At 44.5% G+C, this 12014-nt stretch overlaps 1 protein-coding gene across 2 annotated transcripts in view; it reads left to right on the top strand.

Annotated features, from left to right (window-relative positions):
- The window catches only part of JAK1 (Janus kinase 1), a 51512-nt gene extending 39584 nt beyond the window's left edge, over window positions 1–11928 (top strand). Inside the window, exons 10-24 of one of the 2 annotated variants that reach the window (XM_032697110.1) lie at window positions 277–463; window positions 1785–1891; window positions 3005–3151; window positions 4094–4181; window positions 4693–4820; window positions 5049–5184; window positions 5578–5729; window positions 7147–7297; window positions 7831–7925; window positions 8095–8287; window positions 8493–8617; window positions 9032–9204; window positions 9582–9699; window positions 9949–10059; window positions 10540–11928. In XM_032697110.1, coding sequence (XP_032553001.1) covers window positions 277–463; window positions 1785–1891; window positions 3005–3151; window positions 4094–4181; window positions 4693–4820; window positions 5049–5184; window positions 5578–5729; window positions 7147–7297; window positions 7831–7925; window positions 8095–8287; window positions 8493–8617; window positions 9032–9204; window positions 9582–9699; window positions 9949–10059; window positions 10540–10641 — 2013 coding nt within the window. In that variant the 3' untranslated portion in view covers window positions 10642–11928. The remainder of the gene's footprint in view (window positions 1–276; window positions 464–1784; window positions 1892–3004; window positions 3152–4093; window positions 4182–4692; window positions 4821–5048; window positions 5185–5577; window positions 5730–7146; window positions 7298–7830; window positions 7926–8094; window positions 8288–8492; window positions 8618–9031; window positions 9205–9581; window positions 9700–9948; window positions 10060–10539) is intronic. The other variant, XM_032697109.1, reaches the window with a different exon arrangement.
- Window positions 11929–12014: the final 86 nt, after the last annotated feature.

Here is a 12014-nt window from a genome sequence, read left to right as displayed (position 1 = left end):
TTGGGCTCTAAAACACCAAAGCTATAATCTGGGTTTGTGAGGGGCTTGCATCTGTATTTTGCTGCTTTTCTGCTCTGTTGTTATGAGCCTTCCTGGGACTGGAAGATTACAGGAATTTTAGGTCTTGTCCGGCTTTGTTACACTTTGATTAGAGGACCCTGCCTTAGGAGCAAGTGATTAACTGCTCCTACATGTGATTGCAAAGGTTTTGGGAAGCTTTTATGCCTTTACAAACATATTTGCTTTCTTTTTTCCCCTTTTTCTCACTAATCCCAGGTGATAAATAACTCAGGGCAGTACAAGAACTTCCAGATTGAGGTGAAGAAAGGCGGGTACTTCCTCCACGGCTCAAACAAGTCTTTTGCATCCTTAAAAGAGCTGATGGATCACCTGAAAGGACAAATCCTTCGGACAGACAACATCAGCTTTACACTGAAGAGGTGCTGCCAACCCAGACCAAGAGGTAAACCTGGCCTTCAAGAATTTTTTTGTTGCAAGAAAATAACCTCTAGGAACAGGAGGGATTCTTAGTGTGTTCAGTTTGTGCTGTGGCAAAGGAGGGTTGTAACCCTTGGTTTGGAACTGTTTGCTCTCATTATGAGCTGCTGTTCACTCAATTCATTTTCATGAAGCAGCTTTTGGTCTGCAAGTGATGGCAAGAACAGCCTTGTGGCAGGAAATCATCTGTGAGGCCACATTTTAGGGGCTGGGACAATCGTGCACTTGTTGAACTCTTGATGCCAACACTTACTGAAGCTGTTTGCTCTGAACTACCAGTGTCTTGCAGCTGAATTTTGTGTGAAAGAGGAAACACAGTGGTGTGATTGTGTTGATCAGATAATGGTTTCCTGTTAGAACCAGGGGAAGAACTGAGCCACGGTAATACCTGATGTTCTGAGGGGTTTGCAGAGACACTGAGCACATGAAGAACATGGAGAATTATCTGGAGCAGGGGGAAATTGTACATTTTGACATTTGACATTTTGGTTACATTTTGATGACTGTGTTTGGAATAATATATAATAAAATGGGTCAGGGAGTTGAGTGCCCACTTCAGCTTTTCATTGACATTAAGTACAGCAGGATTTAGTGCTGTTCCTTTTCTCTCTTCCCTGTTTTTTTTTCCTTCTTTTTGAATATATTTAATTGGTTATTCACTAAGAAGTTTAGGGGATGCAGAAATAAAGCAGCTTTTGCAGTGTGTGGTTATTATTGATGGTTTCAAAGCGCCAGGTGATGGTTTAGCCCCAGCACCCATGCTCTGCTCCCAGCAGTGGGAAGGCTGGATGCAAACACACATCCAAATCCATCATCTCATAATAAATAATGCCTGGAGGTCAAAATTCATGTGCAAAACTTCTACATCTACCCTGACCAGAAGCAGTGGGGAAGAAGCACTGGGTTTTTGAGCCTTTTCCTTCTGTTCATTTCCCTTTCCCAGTTTAATTCCAGTGCTCTGGGAACAGACTGTGAGTGTTTCTCAGAGCAGAAGGAATTTTGATGAGGGTAAAGAGAGGAGACTCCAGCTACTCCTTGCACACTGGAAAGGAGATGTACCTATTTGGCAGGGGGGAATGTGGGGGGTATTTTACTTCAAGGACAGCAGAGATTTTGCCTCTCTCAGTCTTTCTTTGTGCAGAAAACACTATTCAGTTGCTTTTTTCAGCCCCAATATTGCAAATATTAACACTGTGTTTATACTATAAATATGTAGCTGTGCTTTAGTGAATTCTCTATTGAATGATGAGCAGAAGTCAGGTCAAAGTTTCTTTTTTCCCCTCCAGAAATCTCCAACCTGCTGGTTGCAACCAAGAAGGCACAAGAATGGCAGCCCGCTTATTCCATGGGGCAGCTGAGTTTCCATTGGATCCGCAAGGAAGAAATCCTGCAGGTGGGTGCCTGGGCTGCTCCTGGAATCCCGGATTGTGGCAGCCACTGGTCCCAGGCACGTGACACAAAGTCACTCCATCGTGGCTGGTTCTGCCACTCCTATTTCTCCTCAGCAAAACTTCACTGGAATGTTTATTAAATCCTCTGATTGCAGAATCCAAATGTTTATATGTCCTCGTGTGGAAAAAAAAAAGATGCCTTTCACTAGAAATCAACTTGATATTTGAGCAGTTTTCTAATGTAAAAGAGGTGTTTCTAAGGTCGTTTCATGGAAGTTTTAAGAGTTGTTTTGTTGCTAAATGTGGCTGTATTTTTTTAAAGCCTGACTTATCAGAGAAACGGGCAACTTGAGGTTTAAGACAATGTCCTACAGTAAAAAAGGTGAAGTATTAAATCTCTGAACAATCTGAGCATTCAGATTTTTGTGTTCTAAATTTCCCCAAATTTTCTGATAGTTGTTCACAGTCAGTGATGCAGATCCACCTGAATAAACCTCAACAAACGCACAGTGGCTTGAGTGCACAAATCAAATTTAATGTTTCTAAAAACAATCATCCCATTGTCTTCTTCTGTTAAATAAAAAGGTTTGGGGGTTTTTTTAGTTGCATCACTGAGTGTGCAGGATAGAAATGGTGGTGATTGTTTTTGGATGGGTATATTTGCAGTCAGCATTCAGACTTCCTGCAAAAATACCCTGAAGTGGAATCCTCTGTTACTGAGGAGGAAATTACTTACCCAAACAAAGCATTCCATTGAAATATTACTTCCTCTAACTTTTGGAAACACATTAAAGATCACCTCAACAGCAACTCATTGTGAATAAGAGGCCAGTTGTTATTTATTCATTTGTTTAGTCTGGTAAGGTTAAATCACAGGCAACCTGTTTGATGTTTCTGGAGGTAGAATATCCCAGGAGTTTAGGTGGTGAGGATGCTCAGAGATCATTCAAGTACAGAATAACTGAACTGACATTGGGTTCTCACTGTTATAATTTTAAGTCTGGATGTAGCTCAGTCAATTGGAGAGACAGAGTAAAGTGCAGATTCAAAGTATTTGTGTAAAACTACCCTTGTTTGCTCTGTGTCTGAGAAACTTTTGGTGTGTTGTGTCTCAGGGTGAACACCTTGGAAGAGGGACGAGAACACAGATTTACTCAGGGATGCTCAACCTCAAGGATGATGAGAACGAAGGATATCAAAATGAAAAAGAGATTAAAGTCCTGCTCAAAGTCCTGGACCCCAGCCACAGAGATATTTCCTTGGCAAGTTGTTCCTTTTTGTGTGTCCTGCAAATACTGGGCCTTGTGTTGTCACTGAAAACATCAAGATAAATCAAACTCTATTTTTTTTAGTATTAGAAATTAGAACTAGTATGACTTTACTCCAGCCTTGGGTACTTAGGGAATGGCTCCACTTACATGTATAAGACTTTCAGAACTTTTCACCTATTTACACCTTTTTATTAAACAAAGAAATGAGTGTTTATTGCTTCTAAATGATATAATTCTCTTTATTAATTAGCATTCTATCTTCTATTGCTTATTGATTTCTCACTTCTCCTGCTAATTAGTTCACATTTTCTGTCTTTTTATTATCTTTTTCCCAGATAGGGAGTTTCCAGCACATGCTGAATTGTTAGTCTTTGTTAAGTCTCTTCTTTATCTTCTGGTTACTGCAACATATCCTTGGAGGGCTATAAATTCTGCATTCCAGGTGTCCAGCTTTCAGCTCCCCCAGGCTTTGTTCATTGGAGCTTATTGGGGTTAGTTTAGCAAAATTAAAATTCCACGGATTTTCCAATCAAACTCTTAACAATAGCTGTGAAAAAAACTTTAGCTATGTGCTGCCTAATGTGGAAAATTACACTGCTTATGATGAATACACTGTTTATGGTTAATTAAAACAATTAATTAAAAAATTAATTTAAACCAGTAATTAAAAAAATTAATTAGGAAAGTTATATCATTTCCAACAGTGGATAACTCTGAAAAGTCTTGAAAAAAAGGGGTTGGGGGTGGGAAAATGCTGAAGGCACAGCTCGTGGTTTTAGGCAGTGGGATGGCACATCCCCACCACTGTTCATGTGGCTAAAAGCAGTGATTTTATACGAGGTTTTGTTCCCTGATGCTCTGGATTTGTTAAACTCCTGGAAAGCTGGCACCAGGAGCAGCAGTTCAGTGCTGACCTCTGTCCCCTTCCCACAGGCCTTCTTTGAGACAGCCAGCATGATGAGGCAGGTGTCCCACAAGCACATCGTGCTCCTCCACGGCGTCTGCATCCGGGATGTGGAAAGTGAGTCCAGGAAACATTCCCAGGAGCAGTTTGGGAAGGACAGGGCAGTCTTTGAGCTTGGCACTGGCACAGGGGAGATGGGCTTGGCAGCTCTGCCTCTTGAGTTTTCAAGAGTGGAATTGGAACAGCAAAGCAGCTGCAAAGTCCTTTCTGTTAAAAAGTTTCCCCTTCCAACACTGTCTTTGAATACGGGTGATTCCCTAAGGCTGGAATGCCAGAGAGACAGTAACAGTGTCGATACAAACCAGCCTTTTGGTAGGAGGTTTTTCCCTGGGAAGGCTCTACCCTGTGGGCTTTGAAATGCTTTGTTTGGGTTTACTGTTCATTTACTACACGAAACCACTCAGGCTTTTAATGTGGACTCTGGGCACTGAAATAAACCCTGAGGAGAGTGAAACAAAGACATTGGATAACCTCTGGCCTGGGAGCAGAGGGGACATGGTGACAGGCCCGTGAAATGACTCCAGACACTGGTTATTGCAGTACTGACTTGGTGCCCCTGACTTTGCAGATATCATGGTTGAAGAGTTTGTGGAGTTTGGGCCTCTGGATCTGTTTATGCATCGGAAAAGTGAAGTCCTGACAACTCCTTGGAAATTCAAAGTCGCCAAACAACTTGCAAGTGCCCTGAGCTACCTGGTAAGAGGCACCTTGGCAAAGGCATTGCCGGGGGCTGCTGCAGCCTAATTTTCCACCCAGGAAAATACAAGTGCTTAAGTGTGAACAGTATGTTTCCCTACTTCTCCTTTCCTTTTTTTTCTCCAGTTTTTTCCAAGCTTTTTGGATTTCAGCTTGGAGTATATTAGAGTGGTCCCCCATGGTTGGATATGCTGGAGCACTCACTGTTCTTTTCCAACTTTTCTGTAGGAGGATAAGGATTTGGTCCATGGGAATGTGTGCACTAAAAACATCCTTCTGGCAAGAGAGGGAATTGATACTGAATATGGTCCTTTCATAAAGCTGAGCGACCCAGGAATACCCATAACGGTGCTGTCCAGGCAAGGTATGGCCAAGAATGGGATCTCTAGTGTGGTGGGGAATGGGAAAGGAAGAAATATCATTTATACCAGCCAGAACTGGCTCTAGAATAGAAGTTATCAGCTTTTACGGATCTGAGAACTACACAGTGGGTGCTTAGAGTATCAATTTCTCTTAAAAAAAGGTTACATCTCATGAGATAGGACAGAAGGGAATCTGTTTCTGGATGGCTCCTTGTAAAAGCCACAGGAACATCGTTCTGGGAACAGGGATTTGAGAATCAACATTTCCCCAAAACTGGACAAATACTGCAGCTTCAGTTTATTTTAGTTAAGCAGCTGTTAGACTAATTCAGTCGAAGGCTGGTTTTCCACTCCTGATATTCACCCCACAATGTGGATCCTGTGTTTTATCCAAGAACGCGTTGAGCGAATTCCCTGGATTGCACCTGAGTGTGTTGAAGACTCCAAAAATCTGAGCATTGCAGCAGATAAGTGGAGCTTTGGTACAACCCTGTGGGAAATCTGCTACAATGGAGAAATTCCACTGAAAGACAAGACACTGGCAGAGGTAAAACCATGTTACACAAACTTTGCTTTGGCAGTTCAGATCCATCCCCTTTGGCACTTCAGTTTCCAAACCCCGTTTGAGTTCTTTCAGCTCGCAGGAAACCAGCTCAGCTGGACTGGATAAGGGGCTGATCCCATCTGGATTGCCACAGGTTGCAGCAGGAATTCTTGTCCTTACATCAGAAATTGCTAATTATTACTTCAACCTGACGTTGTTGGAGCACAGCAGTGATTGAACACAACTTCTGATGGGCTCACACTGGTCCTTTTCACAGAATCCCTGACTGGTTTGGGGTGGAAGGGACCTCAGAGCTCATCCTGTTCCACCCCCTACCATGGGCAGGGACACCTTCCACTATCCCAGCTTGCTCCAAGCCCCATCCAGCCTGGCTTTGGACACTTCCAGGGATGGGGCAGCCACAGCTTCTCTGGGCAACCAGTGCTGGGCCTCATCACCCTCACAGCCATGAATTCCTTCCCGGTATCCCATCTAACCCTGCTCTCTTGCAGTGGGAAGCCATTCCTCCTTGTTCCAAGTCCCTCTCCAGCTCTCCTGGAGCCCCTTTAGGCACTGGAAGGGGCTCTAAGGTCTCCCTGGAGCCTTCTCTAGATGAACACCCCCAGCTCTCCCAGCCTTTTCTAACCCCTGTGCCCAGCTGGAAGCTGAGTGAGGTTCTCCCAGTCAGCTCCGTGGTTCTGCTCCTGTTTCTTTCAGACACCAGTTCCAGATGGTCTCCTGTGGGACACCATTGTGGTTCACTCTGAATCCTAAATAATTGAAATATCTTGTGCTGTTCTGCTGGCAGTTTGTGTTCATTGCATCTGTTCCAAATGTGCTTTCTCATTCTGGAAGTTTTGTTGTGCTGGCAACGTGATGGAGCAAGGCAGCGAAGGAAATGTCCGAGTGCCTGAGTCACTGCCCAGGCTGGATCAGGAACTCCCTGCCCTGGCTCCAACCCCCTTCCTGCATGTGGGATAGCTCCGCAGAGCTTGGGAATGCACAAAACCACCCTTCATCCCCCCTGCCCCAGTGCTGGTACCTCCTGAGGAGCAGCCAGTGTGTCCTTGGCAAGTGTTTCCCCTCGGCCATTTGTCCTGGTACATGAGGAATGTGGCAAACCTGGCAGAAAATAACTTCTGAAAAGTGAAATCTTTTAAAAAAGTGTAAAAACTTCATGTGTGTTAACTGGTTGCTCCAAACAACAGCAGATGCAGCACAACAGTAATTCTCTACTGGTAGGAGATCAGAGTTCCAGCTGAAAAGGGGGATTTCCTTGGCAAAGTTCACGACAAGTTAAGGATTTAATGGTCTTCTGATGCAGAACCTCTTAGATCCCTGAGTCTAAGCATTCCTTCAGCTCAGAATCCTGAGGTTTTGAGGCTACAGTTCACTCAGGAGTGTCTGTTTGTGCCCACAGAAGGAGAGGTTCTACGAGGGGCACTTCGTGCTGGCCACGCCGTCATGCAAGGAGCTGGCAGACCTGATGAAACAGTGCATGAACTACGACCCCCACCAGAGACCCTTCTTCAGGGCCATCATGAGGGACATCAACAAACTGGAGGAGCAAAGTAAGGCATGGGGGTAGGGATCATGGAATCCTGGAATGGTTTGGGTTGGGAGGGACCTTAAGGATCATCTTGTTCCAACCCAAGGCTGATTTATTTGGTTAAACTGGACACCTGACTTCTGTCTTCCCTGTTGGCTGTGCTGACAGCTGTGTTGTGTCCCTGCAACAGGGACTAACCAGGTCTGTAGATGCAGATGTAGTAAATACTCAGGGAAGCTGAGTAATTACTACAGGGTGGGAAGTACACCCAGAGAAAACTGGATCTGGAAGCAGACCCAGCAACCAACCCACAAAGGGAGGGAGGATCAGCAAGGGATAGACTGGCCTGTAGGTATGGAGGAATTCCCTGCCAGAAAGCAGGAAAATTGTGACAGTGGGATAGGCACAGTAATAGCAGTAGACTGAAGTGAGCAAGGATGCTTTGGGGTATTGAGACTGAGGTGTCCATGCAGGAATCTGTCTAACCTGGGACAGATTTTTCTGTCCATTTTTTTTCTGTCCAGATTTTTTCTAACCATTTTTTTCCACTCCTAGATCCTGATATTGTGTCGGAGAAGAAGCCCGTTACCGAGGTCGATCCCACTCTCTTTGAGAAACGGTTCTTGAAAAGAATCCGGGATTTGGGAGAGGTAAGAGGAATGTCAGACACAGAACACGGATCTCTGTGTGTGTGTGTGTCCCCACAGCCATGTGCTGTGTCACAGCAGGGAGATGTGGATCATAAACACCTAAAATAGTGCTTTAGTGTTGCTGTCAGTGAACAGTGTTCCCAATAATGCTCTTTTCTCTCCCAATTAGGGCCACTTTGGCAAGGTTGAACTCTGCAGATACGACCCAGAAGGTGACAACACAGGGGAGCAAGTGGCAGTGAAATCCCTAAAGCCAGAGAGTGGAGGGAACCACATTGCTGACCTCAAGAAGGAAATAGAAATCCTGAGGAATCTCTATCATGACAACATCGTCAAATACAAGGGCATCTGCACAGAAGATGGTAAATTGTGTAGAATATTAAAAGCATACACTGCTTTAAGGGTTAAAGCATTTTATAAATGTCCTGCCAGGAACGGGTTCTCCTGGATTGGTAGAGTGATGGATAATGGGATTCAGCTACCAGTGCTGCAGGCTTGTTCAAAAGTTGTTGGTATTCATGGCCTGAGAAGCATCACGTGTGCAAACTAAACATGCTCTGGTTTTAGGAGGAAGTGGGATTAAGCTCATCATGGAATTTCTTCCCTCTGGGAGCCTAAAGGAGTATCTCCCACGGAACAAGAACAAAATCAATCTCAAGCAGCTGCTCAGATACGCAGTTCAGATCTGTAAGGTGAGTGGGACCGGAGCGGTTGGATCGGTTTAATATCTAATCAAACAGAGTGAAGAGAAAAAGAGGTCAGGAACAAACCCATTCTCCTTTTCTGTCCCCAAGGACCTGAATCCTAAAGCAGTCTCTCCCCTGCTATGGGTGCTACTGGCACAAAGATCAGAGGAGGAATAATTAAGATGTTCCCTTGCTTAAAAGTTGTTTTGAAAAGTTGTTCCTGCTGCAGAATTTGGAGTATTAGGAGGGAGGGCAGCACTGGGAGTGTGGGTTGGCAAGAGGGAAGGAGCAAGGTGCAAGTCTAAAGGGAGGAAGACATGAGTGCAGAGCGTGGTCAGACCATGTGAAGCACGAAGTGCAGAAAAACAGGGATTAAAATATTGGAGGACTAAGGATGACAGGCTTTCTTTCTTCTCTCAGGGAATGGACTACTTGGGCTCCTGTCAGTACGTGCACCGTGACCTGGCAGCGAGAAACGTCCTTGTGGAAAGTGAGAACAGGGTGAAGATTGGGGACTTCGGGCTCACCAAGGCCATTGAGACCGACAAGGAATATTACACGGTCAAGGACGACCGCGACAGCCCCGTGTTCTGGTACTGCCCCACAACCCTCCTCCTGCAGCCACGCTGGGCAGGGCATGGCCTGCTCTGCTCCTGTGCCCTCAGGCTTTGGGCATCCTCAAGGTTCTTCCTGTTTTTATAACAGGCCCAAGTAAAGATACACCATGAGAACATGGAAAAGGCACCTGGTAGACTGTACTCTTGTGCCATTTATTTTTTCCTGCACTTAATTTTCCCACTATTTTGGTTTCCGTTTCCTTTAGTTTCACAGTGAGTTCTAACAACTGTACCTTATTTGCTACATTTTACTATTTACTTGGCATCCCACATTAACTATGGTACAAGGACTCTACAAACACGGAATGTGCCTCCAGAGCTGGCTTTAATAATGCTGTCCCTTGGATCCCCAGGTATGCCCCGGAGTGTTTGCTGCAGAGCAAGTTCTACATTGCCTCAGATGTCTGGTCCTTTGGGGTGACGCTCTATGAACTGCTCACCTACTGTGACTCCGAGTCCAGTCCCATGGCAGTAAGTGCTTGTGACAGAAAGGCTGCTGAAGCTGCTGAAATCCCATAATTTTGATATTTTTGGAAAAAAAGAGGTGGAATTGTACAATCCCAGACCAGCTTGGGTTGGGAGGGACCTTAAAGCTCATCATTCCCCCTTCCATGGGCAGGGACACCTTCCACTGGACTGATTTATCTTAGGAAAACAATCCTTGTGGTTCTTTTTTGTGCTGGCTGAGGGATGCCCAGCTGACTCTTGCTTTTCCCACAGGAATTTCTGAAGATGATCGGCCCCACGCAGGGCCAGATGACGGTGGCACGGCTGGTGCGTGTCCTGCAGGACGACAAGCGTTTGCCACGACCACCCACCTGCCCAGAGGAGGTAAGGGGCGGATACGGATGCTCCTGGAGCCAGAGCCTTGTCCTTGGACACTGAATTAACACCAGAGGTCCATGGTTAACTAGGCCTGGCCACTCTGGTAGGAAAACCTTCACCTATGCTGTGAAAAAGGCATTTCCAAGGTTTGGAAGCATTATTTTAAGATGGTTTTTGATATTAACATTCCCAAGTTGGTGTTGTCCCTTCAGAGGGGTTAAGGACTTGCTGTAATACCTGTATCCATGAAAATTCAGTTGGAATCCTTCTAATTTTTGCAATACAGCCTTTCTGGGTGTGTAGCACTCCTGTAGGTGAAGCTGTTACGACCTCAACTTAAAAAAACCCCTCTGGTTTAGGTCCTTAATGATCCTGACCAACCCAAGGTGTTTCTGTTCATAGCAGTGGGAATCTGCTCTGCTGTCTTTACTGGAAAACCCAATGAGATGTTCCTCTCCTTTAAAAATGTCCCTGTCCCTGTTCCAGGTGGACCAGCTGATGAGGAAGTGCTGGATATACAAACACGATGAGCGCACGACCTTCCACAACTTGATCCAAGGATTTGAAACAATTATGAGTAAAATGTAATTAATTTCTTTTATACTGTCAGTACTTAATGTGCATCAAAAACACATAAGGCCAAGGCTCTTCATTTTTTTTTAACTACTGTAATTTGTACTCTGACTGGGCCCATGTGGGGAAAGGATTCTTTTGCCAACAGCTTTCCTTTTGAATTTTAGTTGGATCAAATGAATTTAAAGGTCTGGGAGGAACAAGAGCTGCAGCTCCTTTGCTGCTTTTATCGCAGGGCAGTTTTATCCTTATCTGATGATGGTTGTGCCACAATTGGGACTGCCCTGATTGATGTGATGGTGTGAACTGAGTGTGGGGACAAAACCCACTGCAGTTCTCAGTGCCAGCTCTCACATCTCAAACCTGAGCCAGTGCATATAAGAAGGCACAATACAGCCATTTAATAATTTTACAGAGTTTTGAGGCAGCTTTAACGTCTGCCTGACAAATATTCTTCATGTGCACTTACTTAAATGTTAGTAACAAAAAAAAAAACCAACTCTGGCATAAAAATGCAAAGCTAAAATTCTCAGCTCATCTTAACCCACCAGGCCACAGTTCTGAGCTCTTACATGTATTTAAAAAAAAAAAAGTGTTGTGTTCAAAAATACCAACCAAGACAGAGTGGAGGGGTGGGTACAGCTGTGCATTTCAGTGAAGTTTTTGGATAAACAGATTTGCTTTTCCTGTCTCCCCTCCCCATTACACATGTTGCCCACTGAAGCTGCGTGATGCTGCTCCTCAGCTCGTGCTGTGGGTGAAGGACAGGAAGGGAAGGGATTAATGACACACTTGGGGATGGAAAAGAAACAAATCCATGTGCAGAACCTGGGGGTCATTGTCTAAAGGAAAAGAGAGGCCTGAGCACCCCAGGAACAGCTGGGACATGTATTCCTTAACCACCACTTGACTCCCAGCCCGAGCCCCATGTGCAGTTACCTGAGGAGAGCCCACGGGATCATTTCCCTCTGAGCAGCTCTTGGCTGTGACCCCTCAGGCTTCATTCAACAGTGGTTTAACTGGAACCTTCTGCTGACCCCAAATTTGGGCTATAATGTTTTCCTGCCACAGTTTGAAAATGCTTTGAGGAGATACTCGGTTCTGGCAATAATAGGAAGATGTCTTTATATATATATAAATATATACATATCAAATTGTAATTATGAGCTCCAACGAGGTCAGATTTATTTTTACAGTGTTACCTGTTGTTTCTGTATGTCACTTAGGAAGCTGAGTTAAATCTGTAAGCACTTTGTTACTCTTTATACAAACAAATTATTAAAGAACTTTTTTTTTTCTCCATGTGCCTACCTTTTTAATTATAAATTAAAAACAGAAAGAACTTTTCAAATAAAACTTCCATACGAATAGTGGTCAGAACATGTTTA

Source organism: Chiroxiphia lanceolata, chromosome 9, assembly GCF_009829145.1.
Source record: "Chiroxiphia lanceolata isolate bChiLan1 chromosome 9, bChiLan1.pri, whole genome shotgun sequence".
NCBI lineage: Eukaryota > Metazoa > Chordata > Aves > Passeriformes > Pipridae > Chiroxiphia > Chiroxiphia lanceolata.
This window is presented reverse-complemented; position numbering and strand designations above follow the sequence as displayed.